This window comes from Chiloscyllium punctatum, chromosome 27 (assembly GCF_047496795.1).
Source record: "Chiloscyllium punctatum isolate Juve2018m chromosome 27, sChiPun1.3, whole genome shotgun sequence".
Lineage (NCBI taxonomy): Eukaryota > Metazoa > Chordata > Chondrichthyes > Orectolobiformes > Hemiscylliidae > Chiloscyllium > Chiloscyllium punctatum.
The window spans coordinates 1,109,809-1,133,936 of record NC_092765.1 but is presented as its reverse complement, the minus strand read 5'-3'; the positions used below and the strand labels follow the sequence as shown (position 1 = coordinate 1,133,936).

Here is a 24,128-nt window from a genome sequence, read left to right as displayed (position 1 = left end):
TGTGGCTTTCCTGTATACCTTTGTGGTGAATTCTCTGTTCGGTGTTCTCTGTACCATCACGTCTAGGAATGGGAGTTGGTTGTCCTTCTCTTCCTCTCTAGTGAATCGGATTCCTGAGAGTGTGGCGTTGATGATCCGGTGTGTGTTCTCTATTTCTGTGTTTTTAATGATTACAAAGGTGTCATCCACATATCTGACCCAGAGTTTGGGTTGAATTTGCGGTAAGACTGTTTGTTCTAATCTTTGCATTAGCGCTTCTGCTCTGAGTCCAGAGATGGGTGAGCCCATGGGTGTGCCGTTGATTTGTTCATATATTTTTTAGGGATATAGATCAACCCCTAACTTTGAATGTTTCAATGCTCAACTTATATATACCTAATATATTGTATGTGTAGGTTTTTTGTTTGTATATTGTTAGCCATTTTGAAAAGTGCGTCCATCAATAGAAAGTTACTTACCGTTCATTATGTTCTGAACCAAGTGGGAAAGAATAAGCAATAGATTTTTAATTTGTTTAAAAATTGGAAAGAAAATGAACTCATCTCTTACTTACAGCTAAACCTCTCAAAATTTTTCATTCTGTATTTGTTTAATCTGGGTTAATTTTAGCTATTAGTACCAAAAAGGGATTGGGAAAATAATCACACTCCAGTGAGTAACTTTTAAAAGCTAAGTAATATTCAATTCATCACTTCCAGTTGTGCCAGAAGGGAGAAATTGCACATTAATGTTTCAACCTATTGTTTCAGAGTAAATCTGCTCTGTACTCAGCACTTACATTTTAAAAAGCAGCAATACATGTTAAAACTATGTTTAGTGAAATACTTGCATCTGTGAAATAAATGTGCCATTTTATTAAAGAAATAAAAATAAATAGTAAATACTCAGCAAGGTAGTCACAGTCAGTTTGTCAAGATTGCACAAGTCTTTTGACATACTAGTTACAAGACTTTTGAGGAAGCATCTTAGGCCTGAAATATTAACTAACTTTTGTTTTTATTTGACATATGCTGCCTGATATGTTAAGTATCACTAAACATTTTGTTTCAAATTTCTAGAATGCAAAATTTTGCTTTTCAAATTTCAATATAAGTAACATGGTAATAACACATTTCAGGAGTGAAGGCATAATCAGTGTGCAGCACAATGACTGTATTAATGTTTCCAATTCATTCAAAAGAGTTTTCAGCTTTCCAAGGCAAACTGCACTGCTTTGTTTTTAGCTTGCTCAACACAGGTTTACCCATTACCATTTAACAGGAAGATTTGACCAATAAGCCAGTAGATTTCTGAACTGTTGTTGCATGGGTTTCCTGCTCCATTCATGGGATCAATACAACAATCTAATCTTTTCAACTTCCCATTCTGATCAACCCTCCCCTCACCAAAACGCATGGAACATTCAGTGAGTGATTTGACCAATAGCCTACTTACCTTAACTTGATTAACAATTAACCTTGAGGCTTTTGCTACACTTTTCAGCACAAAATAACAGTGAGTGTTCTTTTACTAAGCCTATATTTGTTTCTATAACCGGTTCTCAACATTTACAGAGTAGCAAATCTGTCGAAGTGCGAGACTGGTTACAAGCAAAGGGTATTAAAAATACGTTTGAAATGCCATGTAGCTCAAAATTATAACCCTATTTGTGGTAAATCTCCAATTTTCAAAGAGCATTGCTCTACCACTATTCAGTAAATTGGAAATTTCAATTTCTAATTAGCACTTTTTGCTGACATTTTGTTTTATTTAAAAAGTGCATAAACACACAGCATTAGTCAATTAACCTTGTATAATTTAAGTTTAATCGATGTAAGTGCAAATCTGTAAAAGATCTAAGGGAATTTGAATTACAAAACTAATAGTCTCCCATATCCGAAAGCTAGAAAATGCATATTTAAAATATATATTGCACAACCAACCAGCTGTTAATTACGCAAAAACAAAACATCATTAGAAACAATAATAGCAATGTCTCCCACTGAATATAACTTTAGTCTAAAGAATGAAATATAACCCATGCTCCATAGTTCTTTGTAATTACATGCTAAAAAGCCTGCTATATAATAAAATAGCATGCAGTATAAAACATGTTACCCTAACTTACTGAAGCAATGGCACAGGAAACCTGTATATACACTACAGGCTAAGAATATAAACACAATTGTCATTACATTAGAATGAAAGATTTCAAGAAATCAACTGAAGCAGCAATGTCCAATTTCATTTTATTCCCAATCGTCCCAGTCTTCATCTTCTAGCTGAAAGACATCAGGTTTTAAAAATTAGAATCAGACAACTGAATAGATATTATAGAATTAAAGCAAGCATATATCCTACCAGTCACCACAAAGCTAAAATATTCAAAAGCACCCAACTAGCAATTTCTTTTTATTATAACCTTGTTGTACACACGGAAATGTTAATAATTTGCACCCACAGCTTTATTTCATCTGTTATTTAAACTGCTGTTTTTCTCCCTCTGTTTACTTTAAGAGGGTTCAATATTACCACAAAATTCATAGATAGATGTAGAAGTGGCCAGATTAAAAGCAAATCCAATGAAGATGTCCTCTTTCCAATCCAAAGACAATATAATAAATAATTGGCGAATATTCAAAACTTCAGGATAGGATGCTTTCATGAAAAGACCTTAATGGCTTGAGATCAAGTTTTTAGGAATCTCTTAAAATGAGAGAATGGAAGTAACACCTTTAAAACGACTAAGGGGTAAGGCACCAAGCAAGAAGATATGCAAAAGCCCAGAGTCACAGAGGTGGGCTGGTCTAAGAGGTAGACAGTGCAGGTCAACAAATAGGGCTGATGTGTAACTAAGACACAAGATTGGTAACACAGGTTTAGACAAATTCAAGTTTATAAAGGTAGAGTTCAAGCAGCTGGAGAAGTCACACTAAGGGAATCACAGGATGGAGGTTGATTTCTGTAGCACGGGATGAAATAGTAGGAAAGACTGGCAATCTCACAGACAATGAGGCATGTTGGTGGTTTGAAGCTCAGCTTGGAATTCAGTAGGGCACCAAATGATTTATGCTGAATGTAATTAGGATAAGCCATCAGGGCAGAGTTGAGTTTTCAGTGACGTCAAAAGTACAGTATCTTTTCCAAGTGTTAAAAATCGTTGACATCGAAGATTAATGTGAAATCACACGGTGCAGAAAAAACACTCAATCCTACGTTCACAAATTAATGTCAGAAAGGCATCTTCCAGGACAAAACGGTTAACCATTATCGCTTCTTCCCCTCCTACCCCCAGGTGCATCTAACAATGCCATCCAGAATCTGAATGATTTCAATCTGGTTCTCAGACCAAATATAAACACAGCTGCCTTAACAAAGGAGAAGCAATGTAGGGAGTAGAGTGGTAAGACATTCTAAGTCTCTTTCAAAATTCCCATCAGAAAATCTTTTAGGAATCTAAACCTAATTACTGGCGAAGATGAACATTTCTGCTAAGCTACTCAGCCAAGGTAACACAACAAGTCTTGTTCTGTGAAGAACAAGGTATTCCGTACAGCTACTCAGAATAAATTAAAAAGGGACCATGCACTGACAACCCTGTCTCTATGTAACTCACAACTAGAGGGAAAATTAAGGTCACAGTATTGATTCAAATTAAGATTAGAAAGGTTTTCATAAAAGCTTTCAGTTTCAAGCCCACTTCATTGCTCAGAATGTGATGCTCACAAAAAAAGACAAACAAAAAATGGAAGGCAGCTTTTAAAAACAACTTCCAAGATGTAATTTTAACGCCACAATCAATTTCAGAAACTGAGTTTCTTTTTAACTGACTCCAACCAACTTTGGCCAGAAAATGAATAATCAATATCCAATTAAATACATGAATATTGCTTCAAACTTACAAAATGTTCAATCAGGTTCAAGATCATGAATTATTTTTAGAAGGGCAATGTCTATTTATCTTGTAAGGGAAAAGCAGATTACATACCTGCATATTTAACTTTAAGAAGTCCAATCGAAAAATAAGCTGACTTCTAAGGTTACTAGATAAACATTTCCTTAGGCACTGTGTGGCAGAGAGGAATATCTATTTTTAAAGTTACTAATGGTGTACCACTAGTAAATAGATACCCAAAGGATCTATTTTGGGTCCACTGCTATTTGTCATTTTTATGAACAACCTGGATGAGGGCGTAGAAGGATGGGGTTAGTAAATTTGGACAAGACACTAAAGTCAGTAGAGTTGTATGTAGTGCAGAAGGATGTCATAGGTTACAGAGGGATATAGATAAGCTGCAAAGCTACGCTGAGGGGTGGCAAATGGAGTTTAATGCAGAAAAGTGAGGTGATTCACTTTGGAAGGAGTAACAGGAATGCAGAGTACCGGGCGAATGGTAAGATTCTTGGTAATGTAGTTGAGCAGAGAGATCTCAGTGTCCATGGACACAGATCCCTCAAAGTTGCCACCCAGGTTAATAGGGTTGTTAAGGAGGCATACGGTGTGTTACCTTTTATTAGTACAGGGATTGAGTTTCAGAACCATGAGGTCATGCTGCAGCTACACAAAACTCTGGTATGGCCGCACTGGCAGTATTGTGTACAGTTCTGGTCACCACATTATAGGAAGAGTGTGAAAGCTTTGGAAAGGGTTCAGAGGTTTACTAGGATGTTGCCTGATACGGAGAGAAGGTCTTACGAGGAAAGGCTGAAGGACTTGAGGCTGTTTTTCTTGGAGAGGAGAAGGTTGAGAGGTGACTTAATTGAGACATATAAAATAATCAGAGGGTTAGATAGGGTGGACAGTGAGATCCTTTTTCCTCGGATGGTGATGGCTAGCACGAGGGGACATAGCTTTAAGTCATGGGGTGATAGATTATAGGACAGATGTCAGAGGTAGTTTCTTTACTCAGAGTAGTAGGGGTGTGGAACACACTGCCTACAAGAGTAATAGACTCACCAATTTTAAGGGCATTTAAATGGTCATTGAATAGTCATATGGACAAAAATGGAATAGTGTAGGTTAGATGGGTTTGAGATTGGTTTCACATCGAGGGCTGAAAGGCCTGTACTGCACTGTAATGTGCTATGTTCTAAAACATGAAACTCCTTGTGACCTTGCTCAATGTTAATAAGAAATCTAATGGAATAAGAACTAAATCAGGATGTGGAGGTTGCAGCAATACACAGAGGACACTACAATGTTACCAATTCAAAGACTCTAACGTGCCATTTATTTTAAAAGGTGGCTTTCATTTTACTGTCAACAACAGGAGACACACCACCTCCAAACTCACTAAACTGATTGGTCAGAAAATCAGACGAAAGAGGCTTTACGTTCACTGAAAATCAAACTGGGAAATCCTCCCAACAGCTGAACACACAGGTACTTTGCGATTAATTGTTCTTAGCACTGTATAGAATCATCTCTAAAATTGTATCATCGGTCTTAAGATGTGCATTCAAAGGCCATTAAACTGAAATTTCTCCTGTAGTCTTATACAGTCAGAGTCAGAACTGTACACCATGGACAGAGACCATTCAGTTCAACTCGACCATGCCAACCAGATATCTTAAACTAATCCAGTCCCATTTTACAGCATTTGGCCCATAGCCGTTTAAGACCTTCTTATTGGTTTACCCTCCAAAAGCCTTTTAAATGTTGTTATTGTACAATCTCCACCACCACCTCTGGCAGCTCATTTTATACATGCAACACCTTCTGTATGAAAAAGTTTCCCCTGAGATCCCTGTTAAAGTTTTCCCCTCTCACCTTAAACCGATATCCTCTCTTTTTGGACTTCCCTACCCTGAGGAAAAATCCTTGCCCATCTATCCTATTCATGTCCCACATGATTTTATAAACCTCCACAAGGTCACCCTTCAGCCTCTGACATCCAGGCAAAATAGACACAGCCTATTCAGCCTCTCCCTACAGCTCAAACCCTCCAACCCCGGCAACATCCTTGTAAGTCTTTTCTGAACCCTTTCAAGTTTCACAACATCTTTCCTATGGTAGGGAGACCAATATTGCACACAGTATTTCAAAAGTGACCTAACCAAAGTCCTGTTAACCTCCCAACGTCTAAACTAAATGCATTGACCAATAAAGGCAAACATACCAAATGCCTTCTTCACTACCCTGTCTGTGACTCCACTTTCAAAGAACTAAGTACCCAAAGTCTCTCTGCTCAGCAACCCTCCCCAGGACCTTAGTATTAAGGTATAGCGGTCCTGCCCTGATTTACCTTTTCAGAATACAGCACCCCACATTTATCTAAATTAAACTCCGCCTGCCACTCCTTGGCCTAGATGATCAAGGTCCCGTTGTGCTCGGAGGTAATCACCTTTGCTATCCATTACTCTTCCAGTTCTGGTGTCATCTGCAAACTTATATCCATAGCTCCTAGATTCACATCCAAATCATTTACGCAAATGATGAAAAACAGTAGAACCAACACTAATCCTTGCGGCACACTGGTGGTCACAAGCCTCCAGGCTGAAAAACAACCCTCCACCACCACTCTCGGTCTCCCACCTAACAGCTAGTGATTTAGATACAAAATTGGCTTGCCCTGTTTTCCAGGTCATCTAACCTTGCTAACCAGTCTACCATGTGGAACCTTGGCGAAAGTCTTACTGAATTCCATTTAGATCACATCTACCACTCTGCCCTCATCAATCCTCATTGTTACTTCTTCAAAAACCTAAGTTAGTGAGACACTATTTCCCACACAAAGCCATGTTGACTATCCCTAATCAGTCTTTGCCTTTCCAAATACATGTAAATCCTGTCCCTCACAATCCCCTCCAACTACTTACCAACCATGGACATCAAGCTCACTGGTCTTTAGAACCCTGACTTTTCCTTACCACCTTCCTTAAATAATGGTACCACATTAGCCAACTTCCAGTCTTCCAGCACTTTACCCACGGCTATCAATGATACAAATATCACAGCAAAGGGCCCAGCAACCACTTCACTAGCTTCCCACAGAACTTAGGGTACAGCTGATCAGGTCCCGGGGATTTATCTATCTTTATAATTTTTAAGATGTCAAGCACTTCCTCCTCTGTAATATGGAGACTTTTCAAGATATCACTATTTATTTCCCTAAGTTCACTAGCTTCCATATCCTTCTCCACAGTAAACACTAATGCAAAATACTTATTCAATATCTCACCCATCTCCTGTAGTTCCACACATAGGCAACCTGGTTGATCTTTAAGGGTGCAGTTACTCTTTAGTCCTTCGTGTATTTGTAGACTCTTTGTATTCTCCTTAACCCTATTTGCCAAAGCTATGTCCCTTTTTGCCCTCCTGATTTCCCTAGACTATATTCCGACTGACCTTATACGGAAGCATTCACCCAAACAAAGCTTTTACTCAATAATAGGGAGAGAAAAGGATAATGCTATGATAATTGTCATCATCCCAAAAAGGATACTGACGACACTTGGTGCCTGGATGTTATTTTAAGCTGTAGCTTAGTCAATATTTAGTACATTACAGAAAGCAACATGTTAATATCCCTTTAAGCAAAGAGAAAATGTGGCAGCCATCCCAAGTGACAAAGTTAATCATCAATCTGAAGCTGCACAATCATATGCTGAACATTGAATAATGGGGGAAGTAGTACCTAATTTAGCCAGGACCACAAGAAAAACACCAGGAAAAAGCCTAAACATTTATAATGGTGACCAATTTTAAAAAGCTGTTCTTCAGTAGGTATTTCTTCAGTACTAAAGGGTGTACAAAATTACTTCACAGCACTTGTTTATTTCACTCATTATTCAAGACAGACTCAATGCCTTTGGCTTGTGGAAAGCAGTAGGTTGTCAGTCTGTTAACAATTGCCAGCACATTCAAACAGATAGATTTGAAACCAGATTTACTGTACCTGTTCTGACACATCCACCTGGGATAGTGCTAACTGGACTTCTTCCTCGGTCATATCCAAATCAAAATCCTTTTCCCAGTCCTCGCTGATGTCTGTGCTAGACCCTGGAATAAGTAATAACTAGTTAGAATGAACATGATCAAAGATGTGAAAATGAACTTTCTTTTAAAGGAAATGATCAAATAGTAGACAATTAGCTAAGTTCCTAAATGTCACCAACCACTTTTCTAAATTATCTACCAAATGATACATTAGTTTTTGAATTAATTTTTACAATCTTTATGGTCTAAGTATCAGTTTTTTTTGTATCAAACCTCATTCCTCTTCTCCTGAACGCTCCTTGGGTCACAATCAATAAAAATACACCTGGTTTTGTTAAGGGGAGGTCATACCTGACCAACTGGATTCAATTTTTTGAGGAGGCAACCTAGTGCCAAGATGAGGGCAATGCTTTCAAAAACATCTTTAATGGGAGCCTGATAGCACAAGAAAGAATCCATAGGATCCAAGGAAATTTGGCAAATTAAATTCACAATTGGCCGAGTGGCAGGAAGCAGAGGGTGATGGTTGACAGGTGTTTCACTGACTAGAAGTCTGTGTCCAGTGGGGTTATTCAAGAGTTAGTGTTGAGTCCCTTGCTGTTTTGGTTCATATAAATGATTTAGACTTGAATGTGGAACGGCTGACCAGTAATTTTGCAGATGATACAAAAGTTAGCAGGGTGGGAAAGAGTGGGTAGGACAGCCTTTGATTATAGGTTACAGGTAATCAGATGGGCCGATTTCCAGCAAATGGGATTCTACCCGAATAAATGTGAAATAGTGGAGTACATAATAAATGGTAAGATCATGGGAAGCACAGAGGATCAGAAAAACATTGGTCTGCATGTACACTGGTCCCTTATGGCATCAGGACAGGTGGATAAAGTGATTAAGGCAGGAAATAGGACACTTGCCTTTATTATCCGAAGCAGAGTTTAACAGCAGGGAAGTTATGCTGGAACTGAAATAAATGTTGGTTAGGCCACAGTTAAAATGTGAAATTCTGGAATCCACGTTATAGGAGGGGTGTGATTGCGCTGGAGAGGCTAGAGAGGAGATTTACCATTGCCTGGGCTGCAGAGTTTCAGTTATGTAGAAAGATTGGACAGACTGGGGTTGCTTCCCTTAGAGCAGAGGGGACATTATTGAGATGTATAAAATGGAGGTGTACAGACATAAAGAAACTTTTCCCCTTGATGGAGGGATCAAATGACTGAGGACATAGACTTAAACAAGAGGTGCAGAATGTTTAGAGGACATGTGATGAAAAACATTTTCACTCAGAGCGTGATGAGAATCTGGAACTCACTGCCTGTAAGGGTGATCGAGGCAGAAATCCTCATAACATTTAAGCAGTATTTAGATATATGCCTTGGTATCACAAATGCATAAAGCTATGAGCCAAGTACTGGAAAATGGGAATAAAATAGTTAAGTGGCTTTTTTGTTTTGAGTGGTGTAGACACAATGGGCCAAAGGGCTTTTATGTGCTGTAGACCTCTTTGACTTTATGACTACGACTGTTCTAAAGGCTGTTTCAGCACCTCGTGATACTGCCTAGATAAGGAGTGTCAACATGCTCTCTGACCACATGATTTTTTGGGACTGAGCCTGATCAATGCTTCTAAATATGTATCTTTTTTTCTAGCAAAGGAGAATGGATTCAGCCATTTTTGGGCATCCAAGTCAATTTCCCTCCCCCAATTTAAGTAGCAAAACGAACTGAAGCATGTGTGTTCACGCTCTAAAATTACTGAATTTGATAAAAGTCCTAAAGGCTGCAGGATCCCCAAGCAGAAAATTAGACGATGTCCTTTGACATTATGCTAAGCCTCGCTGGAGCAGTAAAACATTAACTCTGCTTTCTCGAAAAAGATGCTGCCAGACCTTTTCTCATTTCATTGGGAAATGATCTTTCAGAGCAATAATCTTCAACAGTTGTTACTGGCTTAAGTACCTAAAAGTTTAAAACTGTGGGCCATAAACAACAGAAGAACAACAGAACAACAGCAGAATTGTACTCCAGCACAATCTGAGACCTCACGGTCCAGCGTTTTCCCACTCTACCATGACCCTAGTCAGGGGATCAACCCTAGTTCAATGGAAAGCACAGGAGGGAATGCCAGAAGCAGCAAAAGGCACACCTGAAAATGAAAGGTCAATCGGGTGAAGCTAACAAACAGGATTAACTGCAACCCAAACAGCATAAACAGCAAGTGGTAGACAGAGTAAGTTGTTCCACAACCATCAGGTAAAATTCAACCCCTGCAGTCTTGCCACATCCAGTTGTGAATGGTAGTGGACAATTAAACAACTCACTGGAGGTGGCAGCTCCACAAATATTCAATGATACTGAAGCAGTCCATATTCGAATGCATCAGGACCTGAACAATATCCAGCCTTGAGCTGAAAAGAGGGAAGTAACATTCACACCACACAAATGCCAGGCAATGACCATCACCAATAACAATATAGCCACTGCACCTTGACATTCAGTTCTGCTACCATCACTGAATCTTCCATTAACAACATTCTGGGGTTACTGCTGACCCAAAGCTCACTGGATTTGCCATACAAATACAGTGGCTACAAGAGCAGGGTCAGAGGCTAGGAATATTGCTGCGAGTAATTCACTTTCTAATTTCCCAAAACCCATCCACCATCCACAAGGTGCAAGTCAGGAGTGTGATAGAATATTCCCCTCTTGCCTGGATGATTGCAGCTCCAACGACACAAGAAGTTTGACACTCAAGGACAAAGCAGTCAGTTTGATTGACATCACATCCACTACTTCTCAGTAGCAGCAGTGTAGACTCTCTACAGAAGAGTTTCAGAAATTCACCAAAAATCTTTTAGACAGTACCTTTCAAACCGATGACCATTTCTATCGAGAAGGACACGACCAGTAGATAGCTGGGAAAACCACCATTTGCAAGTTCCCCTCCACGCCACTCACCATCCTGACTTGGAAGTATATGTCATTCCTTTACTGCTACTGAGTCAAAATTCTGGAACTCCCTTGCTAATGGCATTGTGTATCAACCAACAGCACGTGGACGGCAGGTCACCACCATCCTCTCAAAGGCAACTAAGGACAGGCAATAAATGTTGGCCCAATCAGTGATGCCCACACCCAAGTGAATAAAAAAAAATCTATGGTAGCTGATGAATCATGAGCTAATTAAATTTTGCCCTCATTCATTGAATAATTAATCTAAAACATGCAATTAAAACAAAAAGAAAACAAAATATCCCCTCTACAGGCAATAATATTCGTATACAACCTCTTATGGCCTCCCAAAAAGGCAGTGCTCTCTCAAAAGTAGCTTTCTGAGGTGTAGACACCTTGAAGTATAAAAGATGCTCTTAAATGCTTTGGAGGACAAAAGGGAAACATCCTCAACATGACATCAACTGGATTAGATGATTGCTAAGGGACTGAGATGTTAAAGGGTTAATTTATTCTGCTGACATGTAAGAAATTGGATGTCCAGGGTGGAGGGCTGGGTTCTTTCAGGCAGCATGTGACAATTTAATCATCCTCTGTAAATGCTGCAGTTTGAGGGATGGCCTGACCACACTGTAAAGTGATTATTTTCACAATTTTTTGGGTGGCATGTGACTATGGGGGAAGTGACAGGGGGTTGTGCCTTGCATGCATGACTGATTGTGATGTAAAACCCTATATAAAGGGAGGACAGTTCATTTGTTCAGGAAGCTTTGCTTGACATGCTCTGCAAGCATCGCAAAGAGTGTTTAAGTGATCCTCCAAAAGCTTTTACTGCTCAAATAAATCATGGCTGTTCACAGAAGTTGCATCAAGTGTGTAAGAATTTCAAGAAGGGAACCTAACATTTGGCAATGAGAGTGGGGTTCCAACATATATGGAGCTTCTAGGCAGACTGAGTAAGTGATCACCTGCATGACTGTAACGCGAGATGGATGGGCCCACTAGGTAAGATTTACCTTGATCTCTCTCACTAACTTATCACTCAGTTGACCCCTCATCCCCTAGGACTCTGTAGTGATGGAATCTCTGAGAAAACTTACGAGTTTGTATGCCAATGGGAGTTTAAAACTTACGAGTTTGTCCCAGGGAGGTTAGAATCCCCGTGGAATACAGAGGTTAGAGTCCTCCAATAGTGGGGTTTGAGGCCCCAGAACATTGTATATAAGGTAAAGAATAACTACTGTGCCTGTCGCAATCACCCTGCCTTAGACCAGTTATTAAAAGGGGAAATACCCCACATGAAGGTCAGGACCCTGAAGTTGGTATGGAGACTGAGGACACTGAACTAGTATATAAAGATAAGTTAGGAAGTTGAGACTACAAAAAAAAACATGGACAGACGTTGGATAAGTTGGCTGTTGGAACACCTTTGTATCGGTTATGCCGGAATGACCCCTAAAATGAGGAACAGTTCAGGCACCTGTCAGGATGTTTAAACAAATTATGGGAAATGAAATTTGGCTGATAGAAGATCTTGAGACATAGGTACATGTTTAAAAGCAGAGGATGCAATCTGGAAATGTTACATGGGGACTAAATGGAAAACTTTTAATATCTGCATGGAGAAAGACTGCAGAGGAAATAACAAATAAATCTAACCAGGTCAGCTGGGAGAATAATGCATATCAAAAAGGGATCAGAGTTTGTGATCACGCGGGAAACCCTAAGTCTTGGGAGATGCTGTAGGGTCAAGTGTGAGGATTATGAAATGAGTAGAGAAAAAGTAGTGAAAAAATGAGATGGGAGAAGCAAAATAAGGAATCAGGGTCGAAACGCCAAGCCAGATCATTGAGTGGAATAAAATGGAGGTAAGTCCTGACATGTCTGGTCTGCCAATAATGTTTCAAAATAATGACACTGATGACCAGCTATGGTCACAATGCAGATTTCTGACCTCCCTTAGGGAGGCCTATTCAGAAATCACTATGTCCAATTTCTCCTCAAAGCCATCCTCCTCCCCAAGCAATTGGCCATAATCAAATATGGACATCTGGCAATGCCAGAGCTGATCGAGCTGCCAGAGACACAGCAACAGCTCGCAATTCTTTTGTGCCCTCTATGAACCAGCAGTTGCTAAATTAATTACCTGCCTCGAAAACCAACAGGCATACCAGATATTGTCACTGTGCAGAGTTTACAGGGGATGCCCCGACCCAGAAAAACAGATACAGAAGGCATGGGTGCTTGCATTTCAGAGTTTTCCTGCTCCTCGGATGCTGCCTGACCTGCTGTGCTTTTCCAGCACCACTCTAATCTTGGCTTTGTTACCAATGCTTATTGACTGTCTCCATACTGATACCCACCTTGGCAAGGGGGTAAAGAGAGATAAGGTGCAAAGACACTTTTAACAGCTAACATAGTCTCTGAAGTTTCTCCATTCATAGGTAAAACACGCCTTCAGACCACAACCCGCCCTCCACAACCTGATCCACTTACCCAGTCCCCTGGAAATGTTATCCATTGCGCACTCAGCACCAAGTCTCATTCCTGGGAACCTTGCTCAGCACTTCTGATAGACAATTGACCCCGGAATGTATCGCACCCATTCTGGCAACCCCACCTGCTCTCCCAGCACCAGCACCGCCTGCCTCGAGTAGGGGGACACAATGGATTCAATCATTTCCCCAGACATGAGCACGAAAAACAATGATGCTAACAACAATGAAGAGGAGGTCTGTACACGTTTTGTCAGTGGCCTTCCTGTGGATATTAAACCATGTGAGCTTTACCTTCTCTTTCGACCATTTAAGGGATAGGAAGGTTCACTGATCAAGCTAACATCAAAGTAGCCAGTTAGCTTTATTACATCTGACAGCAGAGTGGGAGCAGAAGCAGCTAAGAATGCATTAAACAACATTCAATTTGATCCTGAAAATCCTCAGACTCTCTGGTTAGAATTTGCAAAGGCGAACATGAAGATGGCCAAAAGCAAACTGATGGCTACACCTAACCTCACAAATACGCACCCTGCCTTGGGAGCACACTTAATTGCACAGAACCCCTACAATCTTGCAGGGGCAGCACTAATCCCTGCATCTTCAGAGGCCTGGGCTCCCTATCCACTGTACACAACAGAACTGACCCCTGCTAGGCTGGATTTTGTTCTCAGGTTGGACTTTGCTGAAGGAGAATTTGGATAACTGGCTTACTTCCACTCAACTTGGAGGGGGTGGTGTGGTCACTAAGGACTGTGGATTTAAGAACTTTACAGGTGAACACTTCTTTTTCCCCCACGTGGGAGGATCCTATCTACTGAATAGACTAGTAATTCTTGTTGTCACAATCGTTGCATGTTCTGTGTAAATAACTTGCTTAAATACAAGCTTGCTAGATTCTTAGGAATAAGCTGGTAGCACCTTTTTCAACCCCATTTAGATGGTTATCATGGAATGATAAAGGGAGGGAATGAGATGTTAAAGGGTTAATTTGTTCTGCTGACATGTAAGAAATTGGATGTTCCGTGGGGAGTGTTCTTCTGTCTTGCAGGCAGGATGTGACAGTCTAACCATACTCTAAATACTGCAGTTTGAGGAATAACCTAAACCACACGCCGTTTTGAGGGATGGTCTGGTCACACACTTTGAAGAATAATCTAATTTCTGGAAATAATCTAATCACTTTACATTGTTTTTGGGTGGCATGTGACTATGGGGAGTGGCAGGGGGCTGTGTCTTGTGTGCATGACTGATTGAGATGTAAAACCCTGTATATGGGGCGGCATGGTGGCTCAGTGGTTAGCACTGCTGCCTCACAGCACCAGGGACCCGAGTTCAATTCCAACCTTGGGCAACTGTCTGTTCGGAGTTTGCACTTCTCCCCATGTCTGTGTGGGTTTCCTCTGGGTGTTCCAGTTTCCTCCCACAATCCAGAGATGTGCAGGTTAGGTGAATTGGCCATGCTAAATTGCCCAGTGTTTGGGGATGTGTAGGTCAGGTGCATTAGTCAGGGGTAAATATAGGGCAGGGGTGTGGGTTACTCTTCAGAAGGTCAGTGTGGACTTGTTGGGCCAAAGGGCCCGTTTCCAGACTGTAGGGATTGAAGCTAATTCAAATCTAATAAAGGGAGGACAGTTCCCTTGTTCAGGGAGCCTTGCTTGACACGCACGGCGAAGAGTGTTAAGTGATCCTCCAAAAGCTTGTACTTGCTGAAATAAATCATGCTGTTCACAGAAGTTAGTGTATTGCAATTACATCAAGTACGTAAGAATCTCAAGAAGGGAACCTAACAGGACCAGACAGTAAACATACAACAAAATGGTATTTTGTTATAATATTTTGAAGCAAAGTCTCTCACATTTTCCCCAACATGGAAATGTATTTGAAAATAACAAAATAGAGCAGAGTAGGCCACTCTGTCCTTTGATCCTACTCCACCATTCAATAAGATCATGGGTGATCTACTACCTTAAATCCACCCTCCCAATGTAAACCCATATCCCAGAATTCCATCAGTACCCAAAATGAGCAATCTTTGACTTGAATATATTCAAGTGAAGCACCCATAGCTCTCTGATATTCAGAATTTCAAAAATAATGCACACTCACCAAGTTACATAAGATTTCATCTCAATCCTAAAAGGCCAAACTCTCATTCTGAGATTTTAGTCCCATGTTCTACATTTATTTTCCCAACAGCTAACATGCCCTTTCTCAAATAATTGAAGCCTATAAAATTATTCAAGTCCAAATAAGAAATGGTTAACTAAGACAGAAGCTCACACAATGGAGGGCAAATTACTGATATGGCTGGGAAATAATTTAAATGTCAAGCAACAGAAAGTAGGGATAATGGGTATGTTCTCAAACTGGTAGCATGTGACCAGTGGTATCCAACAAGGATCTGTGTCAGGGCTTCAATTATTCACGTTATTTATTAACAACCTGAATATTTGGATAGAAAGTCATATCGAAATTTGATGATGACACACAGACAGCAACATAGACAGTGTAGACAACAGCATAAAATTACAGAGCAATATTGATTAACTAAGAATAGAAAGAAAGAAAGAATAAAAGATAGAATGGAAAAAATTGTGGTAAATGGAGTTCAATGTAACCAAGTGTGAAGTTATCCATTTTGGACCGAGAAAGGATAGTCGAGAGCACTTCTTAGATGACTGATGTTTAATGAAGTAGATGTTCAAAGAGACTTGCGGGTTCAGATGCACAGATCTTTAAAATGTCATGAACAGTGCAGAAAATAAATCAAGAAAGTTAATGGAATGCTGGCCTTTATATCTAGAGGATTGGAGTACAAAAATGCAGAATTAAGTTGCAGTTATATAAAACTACGGTTAGACTTTACTTGGAGCACAGAGAGCAGATCTGGGAACCACCCCTTAGGAAATTATTTAATTCAGATTATAATAGGATTCATTAATATCCTGCAGGAACAGAAATCTGCTGTCATACCTTGTCTGGCCCCTACAGGTGACTCCACGCCCATGGTGATGTGGGAGGTGATGGCAGAGTGGTATTATTGCTAGACTATTAATCCAGAAACACAGCTAATGTTCTGGAAACCTAGGTCAAAACCTGCCATGACAGATGGTGAAACTTGAATTCAATAATAATCTGGAATTAAGAATCTACTGATGACCATGAAACTATTCTCGATTTTTGAAAACACCCATCTGGTTCACTGATACCCTTCAGGGAAGAAAATCTGCCATCCTCACCTGATCTGGCCTACATGTGACTCCAAACACACAGCAATGTAGTTGACTCAGATTATAATTCTGAATTCAATTATCGTGAATGATTATGATGTGGTAGGCATCACAGTGACATGGTTGCAGGAGGTTCAGGACTGGCAGTTAAACATCCAAGGATTTACAACTTATTGAAAAGACAGGGAGGTGGGCAGAGGGGGCGGGGTTGTCTTGTTAGTTAAGAATGAAATCAAATCTATGGAACTGAATGACATAGGGTCAGAGGATGTGGAAGTCTGTGTGGGTGGAGCTGAGGCACCACAAAGGCAAAAAAACCCTACAGACCTCCTAACAATGGTCAGAACAGGGACGCAGGATGTTCCAGGAAATAAGATAGGGCATGTCAGAAAGGCAAGGTCACGGTGATCATGGCGGACTTCAATATGCAGGTGGACTGGGTAAATAATGTTGTCAGTGGATCCAAAGAAAGGCAATTCATGGAATGCTTAGAGGATGGCTTTTTGGAACAGTTTGTGATGGAGCCCACAAGGAAGCAGGCTTTTCTGGATTTAGTGCTATGTAATGAGCCAGACTTTATAAAAGACCTTAAAGTCAGGGAACACTTAGGAGGCAGCGATCATAATATGGCAGAATTCAGTCTGCAGTTTGAAAGAGAGAAGGCAAAAATCAGATGTAATGGTGTTACAGTTAAATAAAGGTAATTACAGGGGCATGAGAGAGGATCTGAAGAAAATCAACTGGAAGCAGAGCCTAGTGGGGAAGACAGTACAGCAATAATGGCAGGAGTTTCTGGGTGTAATTGAGGAGTGCGCAGAGGTTCATCCTAAAGAAAAGAAAGTGTATCCAGCAGGGGGGGGAATTGAATTACACAGCCATGGCTCACAAAGGAAGTCTAGAAATATATCAAAGAGCCCATAAAGTATCCAAGAACACCAGGAAATCAGAAATTGGGAAGACTACAAAAACAGAGGTAGGCTAGCCAGTAATATTAGAAATGATAGTAAAAGTTTCTTTCAATACCTAAGAAACAAACAAGAAGCAAACGTAGACGTTGGGCCGCTCTAAATTGATGTGGGAAGACTATTTCTGGGAGATAAGAAAATAGCTGAAGAATTTAACAAATACTTTGTATCAGTCTTCACAGTGGAAGACATGAGTAATATTCCCAACAATTAAGGAGAGTCACGGGGTGGGGGGGGGGGGGGGGGGGGGGGCGAAGGCAGAGTTTAGTCTGATAGCCATTACAAAAGAGAAAGTGCTAGAAAAGCTAAACAGTCTAAAAACTGATGAATCTCCTGGCCGGACGGGCTACATCTTAGAGTTGAGGGACGTTGCTGAAGAAATAGTGGAGACGTTGATTGTAATCTTTCAAAAAATCACTGGAGTCAGGGAAAATATCAAATGATTGGAAAAATCGCTGTTGTAACCTCCTTGTTCAAGAAACGATCAAGACAAAAGATGGAAAATTACAGGCTGATTAGCCTAACCTCTGATTCTAGAACTTTATCTACAAGCATCGTTAAGGATGAGATTTTTAAATTCTTGGAAGTGCAGGATCGGATTAGAACAAGTCAACATGGATGTAGTAAGTTAAAAATCAGGTGATAGTGGATGAAGGAGCATTGCTCCGAAAGCTAGTGTGCTTCCAATTACACCTGTTGGACCATAACCTGGTGTTGTGTGATTTTTAACTTTGTACACCCCAGTCCAACACCAGCATCTCCAAATCATGGATTTAGTAAGGGGAGGTCATGCCTGACAAACCTGTTCGAATTCTTTGAGGAAGTAACAAGTAGGTTAGATCGGAGAAACACTGTGGATGTTATCAAGACTTCTAAAAGGTGCCTCACAGGAGGCTGCTGAGTAAGGTGAGGGCCCATAGTGTTTGAGGCGAGCTACTGGCATGGATTGAGGATTGGCTGTCTGACAGAAGACAGAGAGTTGGGATAAAAGGTTCTTTTTCAGAATGGCAGCTGGTGACAAGTGATGTCCAGTTGGGGCCACAGCTGTTCACTTTATATATTAATGATCTGGATAAAGGGACTGGGGGCATTCTAGCAAAATTTGCCGATGATACGAAGTTAGGTGGACAGGCTGGTAGTTCTGAGGTGGTGGGGAGGTTGCAGAAAGATTTAGACCATTTAGGAGAGTGGCCCAGGAAATGGCTAATGAAATTCAATGTGAGCAAAAGCGAAGTCTTGCACTTTGGGGAAAAAAATTACAGGCATGGACTATTTTCTAAACGGTGAGAAACTACATAAAATTAAAGTACAAAGGGATCTGGGAGTGCTACTCCAGGCTTCTCTAAAGGTTGACTTGCAGCTTGAGTCCATTGTAATGAAAGCAAATGTAATGTTGTCATTTATCTCGAGAGTTGGAATGTAAAAACAGTGATGTGCTGAGATTTTATAAAGCTCTAGTTAGGATCCATTTAGAATACTGCGTCCAGTTTTGGGCCCCACACCTCAGGAAGGACATACTGGTATTGGAGGGTGTCCCAAGGATATTCACACGGATGATCCCTGGAATGGTTGGCCTAACATGTGATGAACGGCTGAGGATCCTGAGATTGTATTTATTAGAGTTTAGTAGGTTGAGGGGAGATCTAAGAGAAACTTATAGGGTAACGCATGGCTTAGAAAGGGTAGATGCTGGGAATTGTTTCTGTCAGGCAGGGATACTAGGACCTATGGGTGCAGCCTTAGAATTAGAGGGGGTCAATTTAGAATGGAAATGAGGAGACATTTTTTCAGACAGATAGTGGTGGGCCTGTGTAATTCATTGCCACAGAGTGCAGTGGAGGCCGGGATGTTAAATGTCTTCAAGGCAGAGATTGACAACTTCTTGATCTCACAAGGAATTAAGGGCTACAGTGGGAGTACAGACAAGTGGAGCTGAAATGCCCATGAGCCATGATTAAAAATCAGAGTGGATTCGATGGACCGAATGGCCTTACTTCCACTCCTATGTCTTATGGCCTCTCAATGCCCTCTGAAATGGCCCAGAAACTTCAAACGCAACGAGGGACAGGCAATAAGTGCTGGTCAGCCAGTGACGCATATGTCCCACGAGTGAATTTTAAAACTTTGCTCACTCCAAACAACCCTCTGAAATATAAAGCCACTCAATTCATGGACAACTTGAAATGGACAATAAGTGCTAGCCTTGACAGTGATGTTGACATCCCAAGTAGGAGTTAAAAAAAAAAGCTGATTTGATATTACATCTGATGAACCACATCGCCATACTTGCTTTCCCTGAAAACCAAGCAAATAAATGAAGTATTCAGTCACTAAGAAATAATTTAGTTTTCTTTTACTCAAATGATCCTACTATCCAACAGGACCACTTATGGAAATATCTTGAAAATACAATGTTTCTAAATGCATGGTTTCTTTTTGATGCATTCTACTCAGCAATGCTTTATTAATATTGTCAGTAATAATATGGTAGTTAAAGTCTCTGGCATTGAATTCCTCAGCTGAAAAAATGGAAAATGTCCACAAAGACATTCTACTGGAGTTGGAAACAGGATTTTAAAAATTCAGTAAAATTAGCACGAAAGGCAATCAGCGAGAAAGTGAAGTGTGGCAATTTGGTAAATGACAGTTTGAATTAATCTCTTGCCTTAGAATCTAGTACTAACTGCTGTTAGTTTTTTGATAACATCAATTGTTTAATAGGTTTCAATTCGAAAGGATAGACACAAAGATTGACCAGGTGATTGACAGAGAGGAAGAATGTATTAAGTTACAGGGAGATATAAGAAAATGGAATTTAACCCTGAAAAGTATGAAGTGATGCATTTTCACAGAAGCAACAGGCAAGAGAATACTCTCAGAATGGCTGTACACTAGGAAGCTCAGAGGAACAAAACATAGCTGAGGAGAGTAAAAACAAATCCCCTCAGTGGGTGGTGCTATAATTTGAATAATTAGGCTGTTAATCTGGTTTAAACCAGCTCCTGAAACAGCTGAAGCAGAAAGCATCTAACAAGACAACTAGCAGTGAATGGAGTATCACACATTTGTAAGTATAGCAGTTATATGAAGTGGAGGAGGAATCTCCCCTCCCACCCTCTGCTGTCTTGTTTTCCAAACTATTTTCACAGATTAGTGATGACAGGAACAGACCAAGACCCAAGAGCTGGGAGATTAAGGGAGTAACTAAGAATAAGTAATAGTCAGAGAATAAGAGGAGACTAAAGTTAAGGTAATTGAAATATCTTTTATATTAAATAATCAGAAAAGATTAAATAAATTCAAGTTTAAATCACAGCAGGTGAGGGCAGTGAGTGGAATGAGAGACCTAGCATATGTGGGAAAACATGGATCCTATCAGTGTCCTAGATGACGATGTGTGCAGGAAGTGCAGATGCAATGGGCCAAATGGCCTCTATCTCTACTGTAAGAATTCTATTCTAATCTAGACGGACAGGCTTTGGGAAGTCATACTCACTGTAGTATTCCTAGCCTCTGACCTGCTTGCTTGGCCACTGTATTTGTGTGGCAAGTCCAGCTTTGGGAGAGATTTTGGTCAATAAGTAACCCCCCCCAGAATGTTGATAATGGGGGATTCAGTGACAGTAATGCCATTGAATGTCATGGGACAGTGGTTAGATTCTCTTATTCGAGATAGTCATTTGTGTGGCATGTTACTTGCCACTTTTCAGCCCAAGCCTAAATATTGTCCACATCTTGTTGCAAGTGCACATCTGGGGGGATACAAACAAATTGAATGGAATTTAACCCTGAAAAGTATGAAGTGATGTGCTTTTGCAGAAGCAACAAGACAGGGGGATACTCTCAGAATGGCAGTACACTAGGAAGCTTCACATACTTGTCCATAGATCACTGACTCTGGCAGGACAGTTGCCTTTATCAGTAATGGCACAGATCATAAGAACAAGGTGGTTATGTTGGAGCTGTACAGGCCACAGCTGGAGTACTTTGAGCAGTTCTGATCACTGCACTATAGGAAGATATGATTGCACTGGAGGGATGCAGAGGAGATTCATCAGAATGTTACCTAGGATAGACCATTTCAGCTATGAAGAAAGACTAGATAGATAAGCTCAGGTCGTTTTGTTTTGGAGCAGAGAGGCTGAGGGGACCTGATTTGAGGTGTAGAAGATTGCAGGGCATAAACAGGGTGGATAGAATGCAGCTGTTCCCCTCAGCTGAAGGGTCAATAACAAAAAAAAACATAATTTGAAGATGCAATGCAGCAAGTTTAGAGGGGATTTGGAGGAAAAACGATTTCAACCAAAGGGTGGCAGGAATCTGGAATGTACTGCCTGGGTAGTGGAGGCAGGAAACGACATAACCTTTAAAATATACTTGAATGAGCACTTGAAACGTCATCATTCAAGACAATGGCCAAATGATATGAAGTGGGACTAGTGTAGATTTAAAGCAGTTTTTTGTTGTTACAGACTCGATGAGACTAGAGCCTCTTCTGTATATTTTGACTATCACTCAATCTAAAAAAAGAGTCACTTCTCATTGCACCTAATCTATTTCTGGACTTCAGGGTGCAGTGATCTATTAATAATCAGTGGATTATGAATTCTTAAAGCATCAAAAGTGTTCTGCTATTACTTTAAGTTCCATTTTTAAAGCATCATGTAAATCACCACCAATTTATAAATACCATTATGTTAAAAACATGCCTGTCACATCCTTTTGGTTCCCATTTTAAGACCAGTAGGGTTATTTATCATTATTCTCCTGCCTGTTACATCTGTACTTTGCACAAATACACAATTTGTAATAATAATCACCTTTCTTTCCGTTATTGGATGGCGTAGATTTTCCACTGTCTGAGTTAAGTTCATACACTCTCAAATCAATGGGTCCATCATCTTTTGTAGTCTCCAGTTTGTTGGTGTTCTTTGCCTCAATCACTGCACCAGATACTGCAGTAAACTCCTTCATTTTTTGATCTTTAGTTGATCCATTTGTTTCTTCCTCTGGAATTGAAGGCCTGCCCTTAGTCTTGAGTTTCAAATCCTGTTCTACCACCAGCTCCACACTGGTATCTACTACATTGCCTGCAATTTCCTTCACAGTCTCCTCAGACCTTGATGTCTCACTGGAAGTGGAGATTTGACTTCTCAGCTGGAGTTCTGTGGGGCTGCTGATGGCACTTACAGATTGGTGTTCCCGTGGCCTTTGCATAATGTCAGCAATATTCTGGTTCGGAAGTTCAACTGAATGCTCCAGCATGGAGCACGCAACGAAAGATTGTACAGGCAATAATGGACTTTGCGGCATATGTCGAAACTCTGAACTGACAGGCGAAGCACCTACAAATTCATCTGCAAAAGTACAAAATTTTTTTGCATTATATACAGTTGATTTTTCAATGAAAATTGTAAAATCCATCAGAAAAAAAATCAACAATCTAGACTACAATCAGAGGGTGAAATCAATTGTGATCCAAGTAAGTGTACTTCAAATTTCAAAAAGAATTTAAAATAATCACTGCAAAGCTTGAGGTATTTCTCATTACACACTGTCGCAAACAATTTGGCCTACTTTTGACATGATGATTAATTCAAATGTAAAATACTGTGGATGCCAGAAATCTGAAGTAAAAATAAAACAATCTGGGAATGCTCAGCAACTCAGGAAGAATATTGAACAGAGAAACAGTTAACATTTCAGTGATCGTTCATGAGATGGTTCTGACAAATAGTCAGTTTTCTCTCTATCTACAGATACTGTCAGACCTGCTGTGTATTTTGAGCATTTTCTTTCTAATTTTTTGTTTTAGTCTATTCTACATCATTTCAAAAATGCTAGTTAACCTTTATAATTAAATATTTTAATGTTGAATGAATGTGTTCTCATGTTTTAGTTTGTATATCAGCAAGACTGCAAAGAAAGAGCCAGAACAGGAGAACAAGGAGGCGGCCATTTTGCCTCTCAAGCCTGCCCTGCCATTCAGCAAGATCATGGCTAATCCGTCCTAGGCCTCAAGCCCTCTTTCGTGCCTGCTGAGCATAACAATCAGTTCCCTAACACCGCAAAAACTTGCCTGCCTTTTTAAAATACTTCAGTGATCTAGTCACCACACGGTGGCACAGTGGTTAGCACTGCTGCCTCACAGCGCCTGAGACCTGGGTTCAATTCCCGCCTCAGGCGACTGACTGTGTGGAGTTTGCACATTCTCCCCGTGTCTGCGTGGGTTTCCTCCGGGTGCTCCGGTTTCCTCCCACACTCCAAAGATGTGCAGGTCAGGTGAATTGGCCATGCTAAATTGCCCATAGTGTTAGGTAAGGGGTAAATGTAGATGTAGGGGTATGGGTGGGTTACGCTTCGGCGGGGCGGTGTGGACTTCTTGGGCCGAAGGGCCTGTTTCCACACTGTAAGTAATCTAATCTAATCTAAACTAAAAAAACTCTCTAGAATAGAGAGTTTCAGACATTCACAACCCTTAAGAAATTATTTTGCATCACAATTTTGAACGAGTATCCCTTATTCTGCAAATATGTTCTGTAGTTCAAGATTCCCATAATATGCACCA

At 40.4% G+C, this 24,128-nt stretch overlaps 1 protein-coding gene across 2 annotated transcripts in view; it reads right to left on the bottom strand.

Moving 5' to 3' along the window:
- Nucleotides 1–834: 834 nt before the first annotated feature.
- The window catches only part of bsdc1 (BSD domain containing 1), an 88,145-nt gene continuing 64,851 nt past the window's right edge, over nt 835–24,128 (bottom strand). For both annotated transcript variants that reach the window (XM_072547903.1, XM_072547904.1), the window contains exons 9-11: nt 22,381–22,917; nt 7,878–7,981; nt 835–2,261 (exon numbers count right to left, since the gene is read on the bottom strand). In XM_072547903.1, coding sequence (XP_072404004.1) covers nt 2,229–2,261; nt 7,878–7,981; nt 22,381–22,917 — 674 coding nt within the window. In that variant the 3' untranslated portion in view covers nt 835–2,228. The remainder of the gene's footprint in view (nt 2,262–7,877; nt 7,982–22,380; nt 22,918–24,128) is intronic.